The sequence below is a fragment of the Arachis ipaensis genome, chromosome B5 (assembly GCF_059453495.1).
Source record: "Arachis ipaensis isolate K30076 ecotype BB chromosome B5, ASM5945349v1, whole genome shotgun sequence".
Classification (NCBI taxonomy): domain Eukaryota; kingdom Viridiplantae; phylum Streptophyta; class Magnoliopsida; order Fabales; family Fabaceae; genus Arachis; species Arachis ipaensis.
The window spans coordinates 117,076,633-117,093,702 of record NC_142440.1 but is presented as its reverse complement, the minus strand read 5'-3'; the positions used below and the strand labels follow the sequence as shown (position 1 = coordinate 117,093,702).

General features: G+C 39.8%; 1 protein-coding gene across 1 annotated transcript; it reads right to left on the bottom strand.

Annotated features, from left to right (window-relative positions):
- Positions 1–9,956: 9,956 nt before the first annotated feature.
- LOC148565500 (uncharacterized) lies at positions 9,957–10,394 on the bottom strand. Its single transcript, XM_088487175.1, has one exon. It carries the CDS (start codon positions 10,392–10,394, stop codon positions 9,957–9,959), a length of 438 nt encoding a protein of 145 aa, XP_088343301.1.
- Positions 10,395–17,070: the final 6,676 nt, after the last annotated feature.

Below are 17,070 nucleotides of genomic sequence, written 5' to 3'. Positions count from 1 at the left end.
TGGGTGGAATTCAAGTCTCAGCTATCAACATTCCCAAAGCCCATCTCAAGAGATCTCTTATGACATGACAGGTAATTTTGTGCAAAATGATAATTATGACTATGCTCAATGCTCTTGTAAATAGGTCAATTACATGGGGAGTGGTCCTAGAAATCCCAACAATGATCCATATTCTAAGACATACAATCAGGGGTGGAGAAATCACCTAAAATTTGGTTGGAGGGACCAACCTCAGAGACCTCAGAATTTCAACAATAATTCTCAGGGTGGATTCCAACAGAACAATCACAATAACCACCAATTTCAGTCTCAGCAGCAACAACAACTTCAGCAGGCAAACTCTAAATCCCAAGAAGATTCTAATTGGGAGATGATGAGGAGTTTTATGCAGGAAACCAGAGCCTCCATTAGAAATTTAGAGGTGCAAATAGGCCAACTGAGCAAGCAAATACCTGAGAGGTCTGCAAGTGCATTTCCAAGTGATACAGTGGCGAACCCAAGAGAAGATTGTAAGGTCATTCAATTGAGAAGTGGTAAAACAGCTGGGTCTGAGATAAGGGCCAATGATGAGCTAGTTGAAAAGAAAGCTCCAGAGGAGAAGAAGGAAGAAGTGGAGCACACCCCTCCAAAGCGTGCAGACAATCCATTCCCTGACTCTCTTGACACATATACTACATTGCCAAAGGCTCCTGAATACAAGCCAAAAATGTCATATCCTCAGAGACTTCAGAAGGCTTCCAAAGAAAAGCAGTTCTCTAAATTCTTAGATGTCTTCAAGAAGCTACAGATCAACATTCCTTTTGCAGATGCTCTTGAGCAAATGCCCCTTTATGCTAAATTTATGAAAGAATTATTGACTAACAAGAGGAATTGGAAGGAGAAAGAAACTGTTGTGTTAACCAAGGAATGTAGTGCTATTATTCAACATAAACTTCCTGAGAAAATGCAAGATCCAGGGAGCTTTGTGATTCCTTGCACCATTGGAGATGTCACCATTCAGAGAGCTTTATGTGATCTTGGAGCTAGCATCAATCTCATGCCACTTTCAGTGATGAAAAAGCTTCAAATTGAGGAGGTAAAACCCACTCGTATTTCTCTTCAATTTGCTGACCTCTCTATTAAATTACCTGTAGGTGTTATTGAGGATTTACTTGTGAAAGTAGGACCATTTATTTTTCATGCTGATTTTGTTATATTAGACATGGAAGAAGATGTAAAATCCTCTATTATTCTTGGTAGACCCTTTTTAGCTACAGGTAGAGCTCTGATTGATGTGCAAAAGGGTGAATTAACCCTGAGGGTCAATGAAGAACAGGTGGTCCTTAATATTTTTGAAGCTCTCAAGCACCCTAATGATTCTGAAGGGTGTATGAGAATTGATGTTGTTGAACCACTTGTTCAAGAAGTACTAGAAGCTGAGGTACTTGATGACATTCTGGATCCTATTTCTGAATATGAGTTAGTTGAAGTTGATGATTCACCACCCTAGAAAACTATGGTTCACGCGCCTAAAGCAGAGGAGGAAGCCACCAAGCTTGAGCTCAAACCTTTACCTCCTTCTCTGAAATATGTGTTCTTGGGTGAAAATGATTCCTATCCAGTGATTATTAGCTCTTCCCTGAAACCTGAAGAGGAAGAGACGCTTATTTCAGTACTAAGGAGCCATAAAACAGCTCTTGGGTAGACCATTAGTGACTTGAAGGGGATTAGTCCAACCAAGTACATGCACAAGATCCTCCTTGAAGATGATGCTAAACCAGTTGTGCAACCACAAAGGAGACTCAATCCAACTATGAAAGAGGTGGTCCAAAAAGAGGTAATGAAACTATGGCAAGCAGGTATTATTTACCCTATTTCTAACAATTCTTGGGTAAGTCCTGTGTAGGTAGTTCCCAAGAAAGGAGGGATGACAGTGATTAAGAATGAAGAGAATGAGCTTATTCCTACAAGAACAGTCATAGGATGGAGAATGTGTATAGACTACAGGAGGCTCAACACTGCTACCAGGAAGGATCACTTCCCCCTGCCTTTCATTGATCAGATGCTTGAGAGGTTAGCTGGTCATGTGTTTTACTATTTTCTAGATGGATATTATGGATATAATCAAATTACAGTGGACCCTTGATGACAAGTCATCCTAGCCTGTTTTAGCTAGTCTTTTTCTTTAGTTTTCATTAGAATTATGCACTTTCTTGAGCTACAAGCAAGCTAATTGAGTAAATTTTCATGTTTCCCTTGATTGAACCAACCATATGTGAATTCATGCCATTTCATGAGGTTTTGTGCTATATTTGTGCATATTATGAAAGAATGAATATCTCATGATTTTGAGCATAGCTTTGATTAGTTTGGTTGATTAATGATAGGTGAAGAAAGCTTGGAGAAAGGTTGAAGCAAAGAGGAATGGCTAGAAGTGAAGAATGGAAGTTGAAATTGAACTTGGAGGCTTGAAGTTAGCCCCAACGTTAGCCCCCTAACTTGGAGGCTAACGTTGGCACATGACATTGCAAGGAAGAGGCCAACGTTAGCTCCAACGTTAGCCCCCTAACTTGGAGGCAAAAGTTGGAACTTGAAATTCATCCCTGGGCAAGCCAACGTTTGCGCCAACGTTAGCCCCCTAACTTGGAGGCTAACGTTGGCACATGAGTTATAAAGGGGGAGAAGGCCAACGTTTGCGCCAACGTTAGCCCCCTAACTTGGAGGCTAACGTTGGCACATGAATCACAAAGGGAGGGGCACCAACGTTTGCGCCAACGTTAGCCCCCTAACTTGGAGGCTAACGTTGGCACCACTAGCACTAAGCAAGGCCAACGTTAGGGTCAAAGTTAGACCCCTAACGTTGGCACCAACGTCCAAACCAGAAAATTTTGCTTGCTGCTATGAAAAGTTGGGGTCAAAGTTAGACCCCTAACTTTGGCCCTAACGTTGGGACCAACTATGGCTAACTTCAAAACCGGTTCAATTGGTTCACTTCGGTTCTTCTTCAAACTTCAAGAGCAATCAACCAAGGCCTCTTTCAACCCAATTCCACCAAGAACAAAGGCCCAACTCAAGGCTTGAAGATCATTTTGGAAAGTGTATAAATAGGATACAATTCAAGTTATTAAGGAGCTTTCCTTTTAGAATTTTCATAATAGTTTTTGGAGAAGCTTTTGTTACTGAGTGAACTTGAATTTCTTTGTTTCCTTTTACTTGCAATTTCATTTTACTTTTGTCTTGGATCTTGGATTGGAGAATTGAAGAAATTCTGTTTCAATCTCAATCTTGGATCTCTCTGTTTCTTTACTTTACTGTTAATTGAATTTCATTTCCGGTTCATTGTTCTTCATCTCTTTTCTTTGCAATTTACAATTTCCTTGCTATTGTTCTTGTTGGATCTAGGAAGGCATTGAGATCTAGACTTGGTTTTCTAGTCTCTGGGTCCTGAGATCTGAATTTTCCATTTCAATTCTCTGTTTACTGCTTCTTATGTTCATTTACTTTTCTGCTTCACATCCGGTTCAATCCTAATTCCCTTTTCCTCTTCTGTTTAATGCAATTTAGTTTTTCCTTGTTTAATTTCTACAAATCCACATCCCAATCCCCTTTACATTTCAAGCAATTTACATTCCTTGCACTTTAAGATTCCGCAATTTACATTTCTTGCTCTTTAAGTTTCTGCCATTTAGTTTCTTGTTCTTTAAGTTTCAGCCATTTATTTCTTGTTCTCTTTACTTCAATGCAATTTACATTCTGCAAGTCACAAATCACTCAACCAACACTTGATTCGCTTGACTAAATCAACCACTAAACTAAAATTGCTCAATCCTTCAATCCCTGTGGGATCGACCTCACTCCCGTGAGTTTTTATTACTTGATACGACCCAGTGCACTTGCCGGTTAGATTTGTGGTGTTTTGGGAGAGATTTATTTTTCCTACAAAATATCCCATCAACCCTCAAGATCAAGAGAAGATAGCATTCACATGCCCCTTTGGAGAATTTGCCTATAGAAGAATGCCTTTTGAACTTTGCAATACTCCAGCAACTTTTCAGAGGTGTATGCTTTCAATTTTTTCTGATATGGTTGAAAATTTCATTGAGGTATTTATGGATTACTTCTCTATTTTTGGTAATTCTTTTGAATCTTGCCTTAAGCATTTATCTCTTGTCTTGAAACGGTGTCAAGAATCAAACCTTGTTTTAAATTAGGAAAAATGTCATTTTATGATTACAGAAGGTATTGTTTTTGGACACCGGATTTCAAGTAAGGGAATTGAGGTTGATAGAGCAAAGGTGGAGGTAATTAAAAAATTACCACCACCAACTAATGTTAAGGCAGTCAGGAGTTTCTTAGGTCATGCAGGATTTTATAGAAGATTTATAAAGGATTTTTCTAAAATTGCTAAACCTTTAAGCAACCTGTTGGTTGCTAATGTTCCTTTTGTCTTTGATTCTGATTGTCTGCATGCTTTTGAAACTCTGAAAGCAAACCTTACCTCTGCTCCTATTAAACCTCCCCCTGACTGGGATTTACCATTTGAATTAATGTGTGATGCTAGTGACTTTGCTATAGGAGCTGTTTTAGAACAGAGGAAGGGTAAGCTTGTACATGTCATTTACTATGCTAGCCATGTGTTAAATGATGCCCAAAAGAATTACACAACTACAGAAAAAGAATTATTAGCTATTGTGTATGCTGTTGATAAGTTTAGGTCCTATTTAATTGGTTCTAAGGTTATTGTTTATACTGATCATGCTGCTTTGAAGTACCTTCTAACCAAACAGGATTCTAAACCAAGATTAATCAGATGGGTGTTGCTCCTTCAAGAGTTTGATATTGAGATAAAAGACAGAAAAGGGTCAGAAAATTAAGTAGCTGACCATCTCTGCAGAATTGACTCTGAAGCAGGAGTACAACCACCCACAGCTGTGACTGAGACGTTTCTAGATGAGCAATTGTTCTTCATTCAGCAGGCTCCATGGTTTGCAGACATTGTAAATTATAAGGCCATGAATTTTATTTCAAGGGAGTACAGTAGGCAACAAGTGAAGAAGCTATTGACTGATGCAAAGTACTACATTTGGGAGGAACCATACCTTTTTAAAAGGTGTTCAGATGGTATCATCTGGAGATGTGTCCCAGATGAAGAAAAACAACAGATTCTTTGGCACTGTCATGGTTCTGAGTATGGAGGCCATTTTGGTGGTGAAAGGACAGCTACAAAGGTCCTTCAGAGCGGGTTCTACTGGCCGACTCTCTTCAGAGACTCAAGAGAATTTATGAAGCACTGTGACAGAAAAAGTCACAAATCTCCCTGCCAACCATGAAATGCCACAGCAGGGGATTCTTGAGGTTGAGTTGTTTGATGTGTGGGGTATTGATTTCATGGGACCTTTCCCATCCTCACATTCAAACAACTATATTCTAGTGGCAGTTGATTATGTGTCCAAATGGGTAGAAGCTGTGGCTCTGCCCACCAATGATGCCAAGGTGGTAATGAGCTTTCTTCAGAGATATATCTTTAGCCGATTTGGTATCCCAAGGACACTCATTAGTGATGGAGGAAGTTACTTCTGTAACAGACAGATGGATTCTCTTCTACAGAGATATAGAGTCCGTCATAAAGTGGCAACCCCCTATCACCCTCAGACAAGTGGACAAGTTGAAGTGGCCAACAGGAAACTCAAGCAGATTCTAGAGAAGACCGTCAGTGTTTCAAGAAATGACTGGTCTAGGAAGCTTGATGATGCTCTATGGGCATACTGGACAGCTTACAAGACTCCTATTGGCATGTCCCCTAATCAGTTGGTCTATGGCAAAGTCTGTCACTTGCCAGTTGAGTTGGAGCATAAAGCTTACTGGGCAATCCGATATCTGAATCTTGATTCAGAAGCTGCAGTAATCAAGCGAATGCTTCAGTTAAATGAGCTTGATGAGTTCAGATATTCAGCCTATGAGAATGCCAAGCTCTATAAAGAGAGAACCAAATTACTGCATGACAAGAAGATTGCCATCAGAGTCTTTGAGCCAGGACAGAGAGTGCTTCTGTATAAGTCAAGGCTCAAACTCTTTCCCGGGAAGCTAAAATCCCGGTGGTCAGGACCGTTTGTGGTTACCAGAGCTTCACCATATGGTTATGTGGAAATACAGGAAGAGAATTCTGACAGAAAATTTAAAATGAATGGCCAGAGGTTGAAGCACTATCTTGGAGGCGAGATCGATCGCCAGAGGTCCGCTCATCTGCTGACTTAGCAGAACTGACCGTCAAGCTAGTGACATTAAAGAAGCGCTTGTCGGGAGGCAACCCGATAATTTCGTATCCTTAGTTATTTTTTGTAATAGTAGTTTTATTACTTATTTGATTTTTATTGAGTTTTTACTATTTTTCTAATCATGCAGCTATTTTATAACAGGAACCGAACACTTCAGGCGACACACACACAAAAAAAAAAAAAAACGAGCACACGACGCGCAAGCGTCACTGATGCGTACGCGTCATATGTGTGTGTGTGAAAAATAGAATTGGCTAGAGAGTTGAGCAGGAGTGGGGCTAGAACTGTGCTGGGCGCATAAGTCGCATCACGCGTACGCGTACCCCATGCATGCGCATCGTTTGCGCAAATGGCTACCCACGCGTGCGCGTCCCTGATGCGTATGCGTGACCCTGAAAATTGGCGTCAATAAATGTTTGGGCAGAGAGTTGTGATGGCTTGGGGCTGGAAGTGTGCTAGAGGCACAACGTTGATCACGTGTACGCGTCCCTGATAGTGCGCGTCGTTTCACCAATTGGCCATCCACGCGTACGCATGCATGACACGCACGCGTCATCTGAAAATTTTGATTCCCAGGCCGCGCGAGGAGAGAGTACGATTTACACAAACCAAATCCACGCGTATGCGTGCCATACGCGTACGCATCACATGCGACACCCAAATTAAACCCCTCATCGCCTGATTTCAAATCATCCACCCCCCAATCCTAATTATCTCTTGTTCTTTTATCCTTTTATTTTTCTTTCATCTTACTATTTGTTTTTTTTTTTCAGTGCTTCTTTGCTTGAGGACAAGAAAACCTTTAAGTTTGGTGTTGTCGCTTCGCTTATGGCTTTTCTGCTTATTTTAATAGCACCAAAGGAAGATGAACGTTCTTCATGGAGGAATGAGATGGTCACCAGCACAACTGAGGTGGTTGAGTTCCTTTCATTCTATTTCTCTTCCGTTCTTATTTTGTTGTTTTCTGTTTTCTGTTGTTTTGATTGCTTGCATGATCATTAGTACTTTCAGTTCTTAGAATTAGTTTCATTATGTTATTTGTCTCATGTACCGCTCACTGAACTTGAATCTAAAAAGAAAAAGAAAAAGAAATGATATATTGCATGAGAAATTGAGCTTATATTGAAGAGTAGTCTTATTCACTTACATGTGGTGGTATTTTCTGTAATTCTGAATGCATGACATAAACAGTGCATATTTAAATCTGAATCAAAGAATGTTGATGTACAAGGAACAGGGACTTAGAGAATTATTATGACTTCTCTGAAATAAACAAAAATTTAATCCTTGAAGCAAAAGAAACAACATTGATATAGAAAAAAAGGGTCCAAGGCTCTGAGCATCAATGACTAGGGATGTCAGACATGATTAAAAGCTCAAAGAGTTGTTTCTCTAGTTATATGCTTGTGGTGTTCTTGTGTCAAGTAATTCTTGAGACAAAACATTTAGATTCAAGATCAATTGCAATTAGAAGAGTATGCCAAAGGCTTTAAGCACCACTGTCTGGGAGTAGCTGAAAGAAAAATCAAAACTCCAAAAAGAGTTTCCCAGTCAAGTGCTTTGGTGTTTCTGTGTCAAGTAAAGCTTGAGACAAAACATTTAAAGTCACGGCTAGGCTCAAGGTGAAAAGCACCAAAGAAAAGAAAAATTGTTGTGTTCAAGGGTTAAATTAAGCTACAAAAGATCAGAGAATTCATAATATTATCCGGATTCTAATTTCGAATGACACTGACATCCTTCTGATTCAAAGGAGAGTGAGATGCCAAAACTATTCAGGATTGCAGTTATAAACCCCACTATAAGAAGAGACATGAGCTTAATCAAACTCTCATTCTCATGCAAATTCACATTCTAAGCCTATATTAGTTGGTTGCTTGAGGACAAGCAACAATTCAAGTTTGGGGCTGTGATGCATGAGCATCTTTCTTACCTTTTCCTAGTGAATTTGCATTTAGTTTGTTAAGTTTTATTAGGAATTAATTATCTTTTAGCCACTATGGATGCTACTTTGAGTCTTGTGCAATTCTGTTTATTTTAGGTAGCATTTGGTTGGATTTGATGGAGTTTCTGCAGAGAAAGAGAAGAAACCAAGGAGCTGACCAGCGAGGAGCGACGCGTGCGCGTGCCTGATGCGTGCGCGTGATTTGGAGATTTCCATGGCGATGCGTGTGCGTACTTGACGCGTACGCGTGACACGCGAAAAAGACCATCGACGCGTACGCGTGACATGCGCGACATGCAGAATTCGCAGAAAATGCTGGGGGCGATTTCAGGCCGAGTTTCGACCCAGTTTTTGGCCCAGAACACAGACTAGAGCCAGGGGATAGCAGAGACTCAAGGGAGATTCACACAAGAATGATTATGCCTACTCCAAGTTAGGCGTGGACCCTACGAAGCAAGTGGTCCCCATCCATCAATTGAAGACATGCTGATTGCTTTAATTAATTTTGATTTAAACTTTAATTTTTATTATAAAATAGGAAAAGATATTATTTTAGTTTTAGAAGATAGAATTTAAATTAATTAGGATTAGATATAAAAGGGGATTCCAACAGTGGGATTCCAACTCAACATTATTCCATTCCAAACTACCAAAATACATTTTTATCAGAATCCTTATTCTCTCTTTGCCATGAGCAACTAAACCTCCACTGTTAAGGTTAGGAGCTCTGTCTATTGTATGGATTGATTTTATTGTTTTTCTATTTTAATTCATGTTTTGATTTATATTTCAAGAATTGTTTTCGTTCTTTATTTTATGAATTTGGGTGGAACGGAAGTATGACCCACTTTCTAATTGAGTTCATGTATAACTTGGAAAAGCTCTTTACTTGAACAACAACTTGAAAACAACTTCTCCTAAATTTCTAGTTTATCTGAATTTAACAGGATACGTGACATATAATCCTTTTATATTTGGGTAATTAGGATTTCTGTTGCATATAACTAGAATTGAACTTCACCCCCTAATTGGAATTAATTGACCAAGGAATTGGCTGTTGATGAATTTTAGAGGAGACTAGGAAGGTCTAAGGAATTAGGGTCTAGTCATATATAGTTTGCCTTGAATTAAATCTTACATGATTAAAATAAATTAATAAAAAAAGTCAATACGGAAAATAGATAACTCTGAAACCTTAACTGTTTCTCCGTATTTTATTCCCAACTTATTCACTTGCCTTTCTTTAATATTCTTGTTATTGTTTAATGTCTTGGAACTCTCAAACATTACTTTCTGTTTGCCTAACTAAGTAAATCAAGTAACCATTGTTGCTTAGTCCTTCAATCCTCGTGGGATCGACCCTCACTCACCTGAGGTATTACTTGGTACGACCCAGTGCACTTGCCGGTTTGTTTGTGGTTACAAAATCCACACCACCATGCAACCTTACTATCTCCTTTATATACAACCTCACTAACTCTTCCATAGAACAGTTCACTCAGATAGGCAGAAAATGAGCGGATTTGGTTAAACGATCCACGATTACCCAAACCGCATCAAATCCCGACCTAGTCCTCGGTAAACCGGTCACAAAATCCATTGCAATTATTTTCCACTTCCATTTGAGGAATTTCAAGAGACTGTAGCATCCCCGACGATTTCTGATGCCCTACCTTCAACTTCTGACACATCAAACACTTGGATACCGTTGAAGCTACATCACCTTTCATCCCAGGCCACCAGAACCTCTTCTTTTAGTCTTAATACATCTTCGTGCTTCCGGGATGAATAGAAAACCCACTGTTGTGAGTCTCCGACAACAAGTCTTGTCCCAAACTCCCGACATTCGGTATGCAAATTCTTCCCTTATATCTCCACAACCCTTCATCATCCTTGGTGAATTCTCCACACCTCTTATCACCCATTAGTTGAAACAATTGCTGAAGCTTCTGTTCATCTTGCTGAGCCTTTTGAAGCTCCATCTTAAACGTATTCGAAATCTGTAACTGACACAAATAAGCTCTTCCAGAGATTTCACCAATATTCAACTTAAGATCCACAAACTTATCCAGTAACTCCTCCTCCTTGATTCTCATCCAAACTATTATCAAGGACCTTCGACTCAATGTGTCTACTACCATATTCCAGTGTTGCATCAACACGCAACCCAAACCCTTCAGAGAAGCATCACAGTACATTTCGAATGGTTCATGCGGTTTCGGCCAAATTAAAACAAGTGCTGAAATTAACTTCTGCTTCAAAGTCTAAAAACTCTCTCGCCTTCCGCTGCGTCACTCTGATTATCGTCGTTAAGAATCCAAAAATTGTTCCTTAAACCAAATACCGGTTTTTGTAGTATTTTTTAAAACCTTTAAAAATAGGTTCAACCTAGATGAGTCCATTGTTAAAACCTTATCAAAAGAGTAAAAAATATTCTATTTGTAAATAAATCATCTTAAAGCATGATTTTTCTAAATTCATTAAAATCCTTAAATCAGAACCTTTCAATTTGAATCCCTTTTTGATAAGTCATATTTACAAACTAAAATCACAAGTTAACAAAATCTTAGAACTAACTTTCCTATTTAAACCGTGTCATTTGATCAAAAGTTTCCAGTGCTAGTTTCAACACTAAATCATTCAAACTAGAGTTTCCAAACCAAGTTTAAATATCAATTTGAGCTTTAAAACTTTTTCAATACGAAAGACGATAGTCTATACTATGAAGATAAGTTGAGATTTGGCCATCGACTTCATAATTACCTCAACCCTGTTGATGTAATCGACCCACCTCATGTGTTCTTCGGCGTAGGCAATCTCTAACCAAGTGTTTCGGTGAGCCACACTTGTAACATAATTTCTTACCCGACTGGTATGGCCTATTCGGATGGTAGCTCCCACACTCCTGACATTTCATATCAGGGGAGTAAGCCCTTGACCGCTTCCCTTCACCAAATCTCTTGAAGTTCTGTCCCCAAGGTAATCGCCACGTTCTCTACTAGTGTTTCCTCCATGAGTGTCCCCTGACGAGGCTACCGTCTTTGCGTATTCCTCAACCACTCTTTCCTTGTTCACCAGATCAGAGAAAATCCGAATCTCCATAGGAGCCACAGCAGTCATGATATCGTCCTTCAAGCCCCTTTGATACTGGACACACTTCCAACTTTCATAGGTCTCCGGGGCACCCTGACACGCCCTAGAGAACCTACAGAGTTCCTCAAATCGGCTGGTGTAGTCCGCCACCAATAAGGAACCTTGCTTCAGCTGCAAAAGTTTTATCTCCTTCGCTTCCCTTGCAGACTCAAGAAAGTACTTCTTGTAGAAGGCCTTTCGGAATACTTTCCCAAGGAACATTGGAGTTTTGAAGTTGAAGCAAGTGGCATTCTGCCCGCCACCAATTCTGGGCCTCTTCCAGAAGCTGATAAGCAGCAAACTCCACGTATTGGTTGTTCAGGACATGTTGTGCTTGTAGTGCCCGCTCCATAGCTTGGAACCAGTTATCCGTTTCTGTGGGATTGGTCAATCCTCTGAAAGTAGGTGGGTGAACTTTCAGAAACGTAGCTAGGGTCATCGGAGCACCTCCCAAGTCATCACCATTTTCGTCACCATTCCTCGCCGGTTGTCCTAACCTCTGCGCAGCTTGCAGAGTCGCAGCAGCATTCGCCTCCATGGTGTTCGTAAGATTCCCCGTTGTCGCCAAGAACTTGGCATGGTTATCAGCCGGTTGCTCGTTTCTACTCTCTCTACGTGAACATGTACGACCTCATCCGCGAGGAGCTATTAGGGTTCTTGTCCACACCAAACAATCGATATCAAGGTGATCAGTCTCAATATCAAAAGCCTAGTGTGTCAATTATCCTAAACAGGAACTCACAAACAAGCATGCTATGCAATATCAAGTAGATAACCTAAATAGCATGAAAGAAAAATGACCCAGAGTGTGCAACGAAGCACAATCGGCCCATCCCTCAGGCTCACAAGGACGAACCGCTTTGATACCACTAAATGTAACACCCTAATTACCCTAAGCCTTACCTCTAGCCGTAAGGCAAAGGTTAATCAGAGGTTACAACAGTTCTAAGCCTTATACATATTTATATACAGAAGGAAATAATATATTCTAGAAGTTCAATGAAGGATATAGCTCAAAGTAGGGTTTCAAAAGCGCAAAATGTACTAACGAAGCTACTAGTTTAAGGTACAAGAAACAGATATAAGATAACATAGATAAGTATATAATAATCATAAGAAACTAGCCCCGGCTTACGGAGTTTAAGCAGGCTAGCCATATACAGACGACCAGAAACTGAAGTTTTAAAAGAGCTTATACAAGTTTTGTCCTCTCAAATACAAGCCTCTAGGCAAAAACAAAATACAAAAGATGAGAGAAGTATAATCAAAATAGACAAAAGACTCCAAAAAGGTATCCGGATCCTCCGCTTCTGTCACCAACCAGATAACTCACCGAGGTGGGTTGCGACCTGCATCTGAAAAACACCATAGAAATATGGTATGAGAACCGAAGGTTCTCAGTATGGTAACAGTGCCCAATGATGTAGGATATAAAACCCCGGGACGCCAAAGGCAATCCTAGACTCCATATCCATCACAAGAATTCAACTTAAAGCATCCTAAAACAACAAAGCATAATATATATAAATCTTAACACAATTAAACAGGGTACTCTATCTTAACAGATTTCTATTCTAGCCAAACACCACTGTCCCACAGCCTTCACCAACCTATCCTCCATGCGATCCCATCGCCACCGCCTACCTAACCTCCTCAGCACCAGACAATCACAATTAATGCAAACAAATAAAATACAGATAATATTCATATACAACAAGTAGGTCAAGAAACAGGTAGGCATGTTATACAATTAGGAAAACTCAAGTAAACAAAGCAAGCAAGCATATAAAAGATGCACATGATGAATGTCTGCCCTATTGGCTGTGATTTCACATGTCGGTTAATGCCAAACCCGATAGAAAATCTGGCCGACAACTCCCGGATTAGTCTCTCTATTGCGCATAAGGAGGAATAGTTCCGAGGGAGAGTGCCCTACCACGTTCTCCTTTCAGAGGAAAATATTCTGAGGGAGCATGCCCTACCACCTTCCTCTGGTTGCCGCATGATTCCATGGGTTAATGCCTACCACCTTGCGATCAGAGGAAAATCGCATTTTCAGGAGGAATAATTCCGAGGGATGAGTGCCCTATCACCTTCTCCTTTCAGAGGGAAACATTCCGAGGGAAACATTCTGAGGGAGCGTGCCCTACCACCTTCCTCTGGTTGCGAGGAATATGAGTGAGAATTCCAGCTTCAAATCTCACATCCGAACGTAGGCGGGAGACTGCCACAGCCCCTACGATGGAGAACACTACAAATCATAATTACATATTTAGTCTTAGAGCACTCTTAATGGCTATGGAAAGCTGACTTTCAGATCTTTCCAGCAATATATAATAGTCTATACTTTGCTTCGGATTAGAAGGCCCAAAACTGGCGTCCAACGCCAGCTACCTACCCCCTTCCAGGTGTCCAACTCCCAAAAGAGCAGAGACCAATGTTCAAACGCCTAAAGAGGATCCCCTAGCTGGAATTCCATGCCCCAAAGACCTCATAGCACGTGGATCTCATCAAAGCTGTGTCCAAACACTCACCAAGTGGCCCCCAAAAGTGGATTTCAGCACTAAATAGACTGTTTTACCCTTACTAGTCATCTGTTTAGTATTTAAAGTGTATTTTACATGATTTTTGGGGACAACATGATAAACCCCCTTTTTAGGGTATATCTTGTGTTGAATTTAGAGCATTTTGAAAATATTTCCTCATATTTATTCAATGAATTAGTATAGTTTTGTGATTGTCTCTTTATTAGTGCTTAAATGTGAAAACATGCTTTTTAGACCTTTAATTTGATAGTTTTAAGCTTTCTTTGATTCCACTAGATTCCTTGATGTGTTTGCTAGTGATTTCAGATTGAAAAGGGCTAGGAAAGGATCAAAGGAGTGAAAGGAAAGCATACAAAGTAGAGAAATCATGAAAAGCCAAAGATTTGGAGAAAGCACATGGACGCGCACGTGTACGGTGCGCTTCCGCGTGGATTGCGAAAAGCTCCAGGGCCGCGTACGCACGCTGTGCGTGTACGTGCCGAAGGCCGCACGTGATTCCTTTAGTCAAACACGTGCCTGGAGATTTTGGAGGGTTTCTAGCCCCATTTGGAGCTGAGTTTTTGGCGGGAAAAGGCTAAATAGAACAAGAAATGAAGGGGAAGGCATGATTCACTACACACAACACACTTCAGGTTTAGTTTTAGTTTAGTTTTAGAGAGAGAAGCTCTCACTTCTCTCTAGGATTAGGAGTAGGATTAGGTTTAGGTCAATAATCTTAGATCTAGGTTTAATTTCATGCTTTCATCTTCTTCTACTCTTGAATTCTTTGTTGTTACATTCATCATTCTTCTATTGTTTGTTATAATTTCTTCTACTTTGTTGGTAGATCTACTTTTGTTCATTCTATTTTCTTTCAATTCAATTTGAGGTAATTCATGATAATTGTGTTTCTTTTGATTGTTGTTATTAATTCCTTGCAATAATTTGTTTTGCCAATTTACTTTACTTTCCTTTTATGCCTTCCAAGTGTTTGATGAAATGCTTGGTTGGATTTTAGTATAGATTTTATTCCTCTTGGCCTAGGTGGAGTAATAAGTGACGCTTGAGTTATCTAATTCCTTTGTTGATTGATAATTAGAAGTTGCTAATTGATTTGGATACCACTAAAGCTAGTCTTTCCCTTGGGAGTTGGCTAGGACTTGTGGAATCAAGTTGATTCATCCACTTGACTTTCGTCCATGGTTAGAGGTTAGCTAAGTGGTAGCAATGGACAATTTGTGGTCACAATTGAGGAGGATAACTAGGATAGGACTTCTAGTTCACATATCTTGCCAAGAGCTTTGTTAGTTGTTAGTTTATTTTCTTTGCCATTTACATTTCTTGTCTATCCTCTCAAAAAAACCCAAAACATACTCCATAACCAATAACAAGACACTTTATCGCAACTCCTAGGGAGAACGACCCGAGGTTTAAATACTTCAGTTTATAGATTTTAGGGGTTTGTACTTGTGAAAAACAAAATTTTTGTATGAAAGGATTATTGATTGGCTTAGAAACTATACTTGCAACGATAATTCAATGGTGTTATGTTATTGGTTATTGTATATATGTGAATATTGTGAATAGGTTTGTCTTTTGCTTGTTTACTAGATTTTGTTAGTTTTATTTTGTTTTACCACTATGAATTCTCATTTTGGCTATGAGTTTGGTTCTCATTATGTTGTAGGAAATGTTGACTTTAATGACAACATGTACCAAGGATGGAACACTTCAAGATGGGAGGAGCCTCAAGGAATTGATCACTCCTATTGACAACAACCTCTGGATACTTATAGGTATAACCACCATCCTAATACATGCCAATTCGATGGCTATGGTGACTCTTTTTGTGATAATCAAGTACCACCATATGCTTATGAACCTTATCCGCAACATGACTACCAACCATGCTCACAAGCCCAATTTTACCAAGCACCTTTTTGTGACCCACATCCATTGTATGACCAATCACCCGTACCATGTTCTTATGACCATTGATGAGCGGATATTTTATACGCTTTTTGGGGGTGATTTCATGTAGTTTTTAGTATGTTTTAGTTAGTTTTTAGTATATTTTTATTAGTTTTTAGGTAAAATTCATATTTCTGGACTTTACTAGGAGTTTGTGTACTTTTCTGTGATTTCAGGTATTTTCTGGCTGAAATTGAGGGATCTGAGCAAAAATCTGATTCAGGCTGAAAAAAAAAAGACTGCTGATGCTGTTGGATTCTGACCTGCTTACACTCGAAATAGATTTTCTGGAGCTACAGAAGTTCAACTGGCGCGCTCTCAATTACGTTGGAACGTAGACATCCAGGGCTTTCTAGAAATATATAATAGTCTATACTTTGCTCAAAGATAAATGACGTAAGCTGGCGTTTAACGCCAGTTCTATGTTCCATTCTGGCGTTAAACGCCAGAAACAGGTTACAAGTTGGAGTTAAACGCCCAAAACAGGTTACAACCTGGCATTTAACTACAGAAACAGCCTAGGCACGTGTAAAGCTCAAGTCTCAGCCCCAGCACACACCAAGTGGGCCCCGGAAGTGAATTTTTGCACTATCTATCGTAGTTTACTCATTTTCTGTAAACCTAGGTTACTAGTTTAGTATTTAAACAACTTTTAGAGATTTATTTTGCCGCTCATGACATTTTTAGATCTAAACTTTGTATCTTTGACGGTATGAGTCTCTAAACTCCATTGTTGGGCGTGAGGAGCTCTGCTGTGTCTCGATGAATTAATGCAACTATTTTTATTTTCTATTCAAACATGCTTGTTTCTATCTAAGATATTCATTCGCACTTCAATATAATGAATGTGATGATCCGTGACACTCATCACCATTCCCAACCAATGAACGCATGCCTGACAACCACCTCCGTTATACCTTAGATTGAATGAGTATCTTTTGGGTTTCTGGCTCATGAGTCTGATCGCCTCTCCTGACAACAAAACTTTCAGATCCGTGAGACCAGAGTCTTCGTGGTATAAGCTAGAATCCATTGGCAGCATTCTTGAGATCCGGAAAGTCTAAACCTTGTCTGTGGTATTCCGAGTAGGATCCGGGAAGGGATGACTGTAACGAGCTTCAAACTCACGAGTGCTGGGCGTAGTGACAGACGCAAAAAGGATCAATGGATCCTATTCCATCACAAGTGAGAACTGACAGATGATTAGCCATGTACATGGACCTTTTTCACTGAGAGGATGGATGGT

Coding starts and splice junctions, on each gene's coding strand:
- LOC148565500 (XM_088487175.1), bottom strand. CDS start 10,394: ATGTACTGTGATGCTTCTCTGAAGGGTTTGGGTTGCGTGTTGATGCAA.